This window comes from Myotis davidii, unplaced genomic scaffold (genome assembly GCF_000327345.1).
Source record: "Myotis davidii unplaced genomic scaffold, ASM32734v1 scaffold1693, whole genome shotgun sequence".
Taxonomy (NCBI): domain Eukaryota; kingdom Metazoa; phylum Chordata; class Mammalia; order Chiroptera; family Vespertilionidae; genus Myotis; species Myotis davidii.
This window is the reverse complement of record NW_006284386.1, coordinates 444,000-452,786: the sequence shown is the minus strand read 5'-3', so window position 1 is coordinate 452,786 and position 8,787 is coordinate 444,000. Positions and strand designations below refer to the sequence as shown.

Here is an 8,787-nt window from a genome sequence, read left to right as displayed (position 1 = left end):
TATATATATCTTCCTTTCAAAAGGATAACTTTTACTCTTTTGGGAAATTTTCCTGTCTCTGCTGTTTCTCTATCAGCTCAAAATACTCTATGCCAAAGAGGCATAATTTGGTATGGTATATTCTACAACACTTCACTACATTCTAACTCCAGATGGATGAGTGCTGTTTACCCAGTTTCCACAATGCTAAAATGTGAATAGTGGTATTTTTCTGCCTCTTTGATAAGGTTGTACTGGCAGCAAAATGGCACCAAGTGTTAGACTGGACCTTGGTTCAGGAACCTTGGTATTTGAGTTCTGGCTAAGAAAGAATTCAGAGTCAAGACTCAAACTATAAGAGAAAGTTTATTTAGAAAGTCACAGAGGTAGAAGTGAATCATAGAATAAATGGGCTTAGGAAACAAGTTATAGGAGCAAAGGAAGGTCCCTTGGAGCTTCGGAGAAAAGGCAAGGAAATGGCCTTGCAGGGAGGTGGTGGGGAAAGGCCCTGTTGTGCTCCATAGAGAGAACCAAAGAGATTCCTCCATCTTGAGGGTATTTGTCTTGAAGTCTCAGGGGAGGTTTCCAATAGAATATTCATCACCTTTCCTAGTGTCCTTTCAGGGTCATGGTCTCTACTGATTGGTTGTTGCCAGGGCAAGAGGTCAGTATTTAATGCCGTTGGTCCTGAGGCAGCCATAGTTGCTTGTTTGATTTTGCTGCTTTTCCAGGCTTGGAGCTGAAATACAACTGAGGCCTAGATGTATTAGATGCGGGTCAGAATCTCATTGTCCTGGGGACTTAATGCTTAAGAGCTATTCTCTGCCCCCCTCATATGGTTCCCCTCCAACAGAGTCTAACTCTCATGACTAGCAACGTGCCAGGGGAGGAAAGGTCAGGGGAGGGTCCGAACCCTATGTCCAGAGATATGCTAGAGGAGGAAAGGTTACCCTGGAGGAGAGATCCTTGTTTTCCCAGTTTTGTCCGTTGCTAGGCACCTGGGGCTCTCTGCCCTGGTGACCTTCTGTACCTGGCCTGTCGTCCTTGCTCTGCTCATATCTGTCTGACTGCCTACCACTGTTGTTATCAAGAATATGGGACATAGCCCTAACCAGTTTGGCTAAGTGGATAGAGGGTCAGCCTGCGGACTGAAGGGTCCCAGGTTCGATTCCAATCCAGGGCATGTACCTTGGTTGCAGGCACATCCCCAGTAAAGGATGTGCAGGAGGCAGCTGATCGATATTTCTCTCTCATCAATGTTTCTAACTATCTCTCTCCCTCCCTCTCTGTAAAAAATTAATAAAATATATATTTTTTAAAATTATAAAAATATGGGACATACTGGAAGGAAAAATATATCTTAAATAATAAAGTCCTATACAAAAGCAAATTGTTGATGGTATAATTATTTGCAATATTAGATTATAAACTACTTCGGAGTCTGGATTAGGCTTTAATGATCATTGTATCCATCATGATGCTGAGCATAGTACTAACCAGGATTTTGTATTTAGTAGCTGCTCAAAAATAAATAAATAAATAAATTAATTAATTAATTAAATAAATATAAAACTTTCCTTACTGACATAAGGGATGAAAGGAATGGTATCTAGTTCTTTTTCTCCTCCTGTCCCAGGTAGGATGTGGTGACACAGTTGCAATTACAAATGATTTCCATACTGACTCATATTGGTTCTCCCTTTTACTAATACAAAGTAATCACTTTGAGGATAAGTAAAGACTTGCAAATTGGGCTGTTTTCCATTTGTTATTTATAAGATAAAGCATTCCTAGAATTTTTCAAATTGTCTCACTTTGGTTCACAGACAGAATTTCTGAAATCAGTTTTTGTTCTAGGAGAACAGATTTATGAAATTGTATATCACTACATAGACATATTTTAGCTGGTGTAAAATTATGTTATGATAAATGGGAAACATGCACTATTTTGCCTTTTTTTAAAAAATATATATTTTATTGATTTTTTACAGAGAGGAAGGGAGAGAGATAGAGAGTTAGAAACATCGATGAGAGAGGAACATCGATCAGCTGCCTCCTGCACATCTCCTACTGGGGATGTGCCCGTACCCCAGGTACATGCCCTTGACCGGAATCGAACCGGGGACCTTTCAGTCCTCAAGCCGACGCTCTATCCACTGAGCCAAACCGGTTTCGGCTATTTTGCCTTTTTTATCTTTTACTTGTGCTTGGTGTTGTACAGATGTTGAGCCTTCTGAAATATATAGTTTTGTACTTTGCATTGCAAATAGAGTACAAGTAAGTGACCTTTGCAAAGTGTTTCTGTGTAAAAAGTCTCTGGCGTGGGTCGATTTTATTTAGGGAAGAGAGACTAGAGAACAAGTATCTAACTTTCATTCTGTGCTAAGAAATGAAGAGTATTGTCTTATTTCTGCAACTCTTAAATATGTTGTTTAACACTTTCTTAAAAATAAAAATAGAAATACATGGTGATATTCTCAGAGGGGAAACCAGAATATGTATATAGCAGTACCTATAACTCTTTGTTGATAACAATTTTTTTAAAAAAAATAGAATAAGTCAGAAATGTGTTCTTTCAGGTCCATTGGACTTGAGGGTTAAAAGATCTAATGTCACTTAGCACAGATGAGGTTATTGAGTTGCCAATGTGAATGCTAATACTTAAGTAGCAAAAGAAAGAACATGGGTAGGGGTCATCTCACTTTTTAAATCATGTTGTGTTCCCTAAGTGTCAGCTGCAAAGTAATATACCAGAAATGGTCTGATTTCCCCATTGACTTCCATTGTACAACTAGAGCTCTGTTCCCATGGAAAATAAATTTGGCCCCAGGTTATAATAAAACACACTGAAAATTTCAGAAAATCGTATAAAATCAAGTATTTCAAGACACAATTATCAGTATCTGATAACATAATACAGATACAAAATATTAATATACTGTGGTGGATCTTAAAATCACATGCCCCCAAACTGTGCTGTTCTTCTTTTACAATGCTAAGTCTGTTCCCTTTCTATTTAGAAACATCTTACTTCTGTTTCACTATTGATTTTTAATAAATTTAACTGGAATTTTAGAAGGTGGACTTGGTTTCCTATATTCTTCAGGGCTAGCGTGCTCACCTTTCTCTGAAGCATTCTTATCAGTTAACATTCAAAGGAGCCCTAACAGGTTTGGCTCAGTGGATAGAGCATAGGCCTGTGGACTGAAGGGTCCCAGGTTGGATTCCAGCCAAGGGCACATGCCTGGGTTGTGGGCTCATATATATATAAAACATTTAAAGGAAATGCTCCAACATGTTCACAGTATTTGCTTCTGTTTGTTGAAAATTTGCTTACTTATTTATTTAAGCTTTTATATTTCTAAGTCTTCTAAAGAGAGAGTTTTCTATAAATATACCTACTATAATCAGGAAAATAGTATTATACTTTATTTTTATAAGTATAAATTTAGGTATAATGAGATACCTTTAGTTGGACACCTTTAAATATATGGTTCATTTAATGCTTTGATACTGGTGATTGTTATTACCTTTTGATAACATTTGTAAAACAATGATGTAATTAATTTCTGAATAAGTAGCGTTTGTGGAGTGTACTGCTGAGAGTGTAATCCTGGACTGGCAGCCTCAGCGTCACCTGGGAACTTGTTAGAGATTATAATGCTCAGGCCCCTGGGCTCAGGCTCAGCAAACAGCAATCTGGCTTTTAATATGCCCTTGGAGTGGTTAAGGTTATAGAACTACAGCAGAATCTCTCTCACTGTCTCTCCCTTGCTCCCTCTCCCTTCTGCTCCTCATGAGGGACACACACACACACACACACACACACACACACACACACACATACACGGTTACATATAACATAATCTTATATAGAATTTGCTATCTATATGGAAAATGTGCATTAAGAATGGTGAATCTATCCTTTCTAAGTTTTTTGTTGTTGCTTATTTCTACTGTATGCTGTTCATAAAAAATATGACGTAGTTTGTGGATATGTATTTTGATTTAGCAAACATGTTCAGCACGGTTATACATTAAATATAATTTATAGTTTCAAAACTCATTAACCAATATAATGACAACAGCAACTGCTTATGGCCTGAATTGGATCTGCCCAGAAATCATATGCTGAAGCCCTAACCCCCAGAACCTCAGAATGTGACTGTTTGGAGATAAGGCCTTTAAAGAGGAGATTTTGTTCGAATGACGTTCTAAGGGGGTTCCCTAGTCCCCTGTGACTGCTGTCCTCATAAGAAGAGGAGATTAGGACACAGACAGCACAGAAGGACCACTGTGTGAGGACACAGCAAGAAGATCACCATCTACAACAAGCCAAGAAGTGAGGCCACAGAAAAAAATCAAACTTGCCAACACCTTGATATTGGACTTCCAGCCTCCAGAGATGTGAGAAAACAGATTTCTGTAGTTTACGCTACCCAGACTGTGGCATTTTATCATGGCAACCCTAGCAAACTAATACATAAGTATTTATAGAAATGATGGTATAATTCAATCTTAACACCTAATGATTGCCTTTGAGGTACTATTGGATCATATTCCTTAACAGAAACCTACAGCTTTACAAAGATTGCCAGAGAGCAGTATGACAAACTGTCCACTATGCACAGCAACATGGTCAAGCTCTATGAGAATCTTGGAGACTACTTTATTTTTGACTCTAAGACAGTGAGCATAGAAGAGTTTTTTGGTGATCTCAACAACTTCCGAACTTTGTTTCTGGTGAGTAATACATCTTGAAGCATTGCAAGGCCTGATGCTTTTGTTTTTAAATAATTTCTTCTGTTGGCATTTCATATAACTATTGACCATATTGATTTCATGTTATAGCCCTTTAGCAGAAATTGACAGATATTTTATACCTGTGGCATAGATGTAAATTGTTGGCTGGCTTAATGTATAATGGAGAACTGCATGAATTATCTTAAACTTTAGGTATACATGGGAATTTTTCTCCTGAAATTTTATCTTATATAATAAAAGGATAATATGCAAATTGACCAAATGGTGGAACGACCAGTTGCTATGACACACACTGACCAGCAGGGGGCAGACCTCAACAGAGGAGCTGCCCCTGGTGGTCAGTGAGCTCCAATAGGGGGAGTGCTGCTCAGCCAGAAGCCAGGAGAGTGCAGCAGCGGTGGCAGGAGCCTCTCCCACTTCCAAGGCATCGCTAAGGAGCAGCAAACTGAGCGGTAAGGAGCAGCGATCCGGTGGGCAGTGAGGAGTGAGGGCTCCCAGACTGCTAGAGGGATGTCCAACTGCCGGCTTGAGTGGGCCTAAGCTGACAGGCAGACATCCCCAGAGGGGTCCCGGACTACAAGAGGGCACAGGCTGGGCTGAGGGACGCCCCCCACCCCCCAAGTGCACAAATTTTCATGCACCGGGCCTCTAGTAGAAAATAAATGAATAGGTACGGAAATGACCCTGATTTTCATACGGCATAATATTATCATTTGATCTAGCTTAAAACTCATATCTAAAATAATCTTTCAGTTAATATATTAAAATGATGTAATTGATGAACAAGTTTCTTTTATAGCCTAGATGAGAGACTGATTCCAAATTGGACTGTGTAAATGACCTTGAATGCCTAAAGTTTCTTCCATAATATGGGCTCTTGTTTCAAACTATAATTCTTGGGGTAACAGTAAATATTAGCATTAATTGAAGGGGAGGCAATCAGAGTGCAGTTACAATGTTAAAGGAAAACAAAAGCTTTGCTGTATAAATGCTGTGGAACTACTTCTCTGCATCCAGCCAAGGAGTAGAAGAATACAGACTGTGATTATGATAAAAAAGAAAGTTATGCATAATAGTTGATATCAAACAGGCAAAGGTCCATCTATTTTAAAGAAGGAATTCTAGCAATTATCTCAGCATTAAGACCAATTAGCAAACTAATTATTGCAGTTCAAGATATGTTTCTATCTCCAAAGCAGTTATTTGCTAAATAAGGCTACCTCTCTTAATTGATGGTGAAATCGTTTGATTTGAGTGTATCTTGTACAATCGGTGAGATATATGTTTGTGGAAAGCATTTGCTTGCATCTACTGACTTAAGGCATATGACCCAGAGCACACCCCACCTTTGGTAATGGAAACTAAACCAAAAACTTTTTTGTAAATCCTTACCCCTGGGACATTTTTTCCATTGATTTCTGGAAAGAGTACAAGGGAGGGAGGATGGGAAGAGAGCGAAACATTGATGGGAAAGAGACACATCTATTGGTTGCCTCCCACATGCGCCCTCACCCAAACAATTTTTATAGATATGATAATTTGTCTTCTTTTTTGCTAAGAATATTAGCTTATTTTGACGTTTGGTCTTTGCCCCTTAATAGACACACATTTTTTTTTATTTTTTTATTTTTTTACTTTTTAGCTGGCCAATAAGTAGTAAAATGTGTTCTAATGGTAATGAGTAATTAAACTATTCTCAAAACTTAAAAGTCATAAATTTGACATGGACATATACACACTGAGGTTATATCTACCTAGATTATTTTCAAAAAGAAAAACAAAGCATGTTGAAAGGAATGGGGACTAGAAAAGCTGACACATTGAAAAGTCCAATGGATTGTTTTTATAGCATCAATGTCATGTGCCTTGTTTTAACATGGATCTTAAAACAATGTCTGTGTGCCCCCTCCCTCCACACCTCTCCAATATACAGACACAGAGTAGAATTTGGGGTACTTCTCCCAGGTTGCAGCATTTGATGAAGGACAATTTCTGTGTGATAGCCTGTTTAGTCATATTAGAAAGATGCTTAGAAGACTTGCTAAGAATTATAGTTGTAGTATTTCTCAATCATAACTTATTTTAAAAATGTAAGGATATCTGTGTCCTTATGCTGTAAGTAACAAGCTATGTGACTGTAGATTAGTCGTTTATCTTATCTAGCTATTTGTTTATTTGTTTATTCATTTAGTATAAGAAGGGATTATACTACTGACCTCTAAGAACTTTATCTTCTTTATTAGTCTATGAGCCATGGTTGGAATTTCAGCGAGAGAGTCAAGTATGTATATGTACTGGCTTCACTTTGCATGCAGCTTGAGTACAAGGAAATAATTTGTCATAGATCATTCCCATTGTGAATAAGTTGACATTCTGAAGCCTGGTTTTGTGTGCATTTAACTTCTTAAGAACCTGCAAAGATTGAGATTGAAGCTTTCAAATCAGGTAACCAACTGCTACCCTGTGTCCCGGCCGGCCATTGCCATCTCTCTGACAGAATACTACTGCTATCACTTCTGTCTACAAATATTTATCGACTGGCTCACATAAGAACTAGGCGTGCAGTTAATCAGCTGTTTTGAACTTGGGTTGGTCATATAACCTCTCTGGGTATTGGTTTCCTCATCTGCAAAATAGGGATGATAATTCCTGCCATGCCTTCCTCACCACTGTGTGAAAACACCATGCAACCCATGCTATCCAGATGAAGAATATTATTGGCCATTCTTTATCCATTCATTCGGTTATTATATATTGAGGACCAACTTGATTTTGGTAGTCCTTTAGAGATAAAAAGAAGAGAATAGTCTCTCTACATAGAGGGAGATGGACAAGTAAATGCAATATAATTTGATAGGTGCTGCCATAGGAATATGTCAGGGCACTATAATAATACTAAGGAGGAACTGCCTAACCTTGCCTGAGTTGGCCAAGGAAGCCTTCACAGAGAAAGTGACATTTGGGCAGAGTCTGGAAAAATCCATAGCAGTTTGACAAGCAGACTTTGACAAGCAGATTTAAGGGTTTTACACCTGACCTATAAGCCGAACACTCCTAAATCAACATCACCAACTTCAGTCAATCATTTGTGCTCACCATGTTCCTGTTTCGTAGTGAGCTTAAAGTGATTTCACTCTCCCAGTGGAGGGAAAACCCCTGAAAGAGAGACAAAAATTGTAATCGCCAGAAGTTCCCATTTTCTTAGTGCTTTGTGTGTTTGGCCTCAGGGGTCTTAGCGCTAAAAGCATATTGGACTATAGATGGAAGCAATAAAATACCGGTAGTGCTGAGAAGAAAATAATAAGCGTTCTGATACATGTGCTACCAAAAATTACTTCCAAATGAGCTCAGAGTTTCATTTTAGAAGATCTATTTGGCATGTGTAGCATAAACAAAATGCACATACAAAAACATCTTCCTCAAAGAGATATCCTTGAAAGGATGGGGGAAATGAAATTAAATAGTGGATTGACATTACAGATTAAGACCTTTTTCAAAATAATCACATTAAAATTAATGAAAGCAAGATTGGGTAATCTCCATGAGCTGCTGCTCTATTCTTTATTCACATGATTAATATTATTCAACTAATGAGGATATGAAAGATATTCAAGATGAATGTCCTATATATTGGCATGAAGATATATGTAATTGGAAATATTTCTCAATTCAGAGTTAAGTCTGTCTTTCCAGTTAGCTTCTCTGAGATCATCAGAGTTGAAAACACTACTTATAATATAAGCAAGATTAATTAAGAATCCCTAAATTTAGATTGAATATTTTGTGGAAGGAAATAAAATTCCATATTTATGTAATGTCTAGACATCTTTTTTTCCTATTCTTCTTTATGCTTTAGTCATTCTACTAGTTCAAATAGTTGACTGCACAATCTTTCTTCTTTTGAGATATTTTGAATAGAATATTCAAATCAGTGAACCTTCTGTGTTTTGCCACCGTGCAGTCTCTTTCTTAGGCATAAAAATTAATTTCAGCTGTTGAGATAGTGTTTAAGGCAAGTATTGTGTTTTAATAACTTTCATACCT

General features: G+C 37.8%; 1 protein-coding gene across 1 annotated transcript in view; it reads left to right on the top strand.

Annotated features, from left to right (window-relative positions):
• DIAPH2 (diaphanous related formin 2) overlaps positions 1-8,787 on the top strand; it is an 870,032-nt gene that overhangs the window by 630,446 nt on the left and 230,799 nt on the right. Inside the window, exon 25 of the mRNA XM_015571867.1 lies at positions 4,558-4,722. Within this exon, the coding sequence (XP_015427353.1) occupies positions 4,558-4,722 (165 nt within the window). The remainder of the gene's footprint in view (positions 1-4,557; positions 4,723-8,787) is intronic.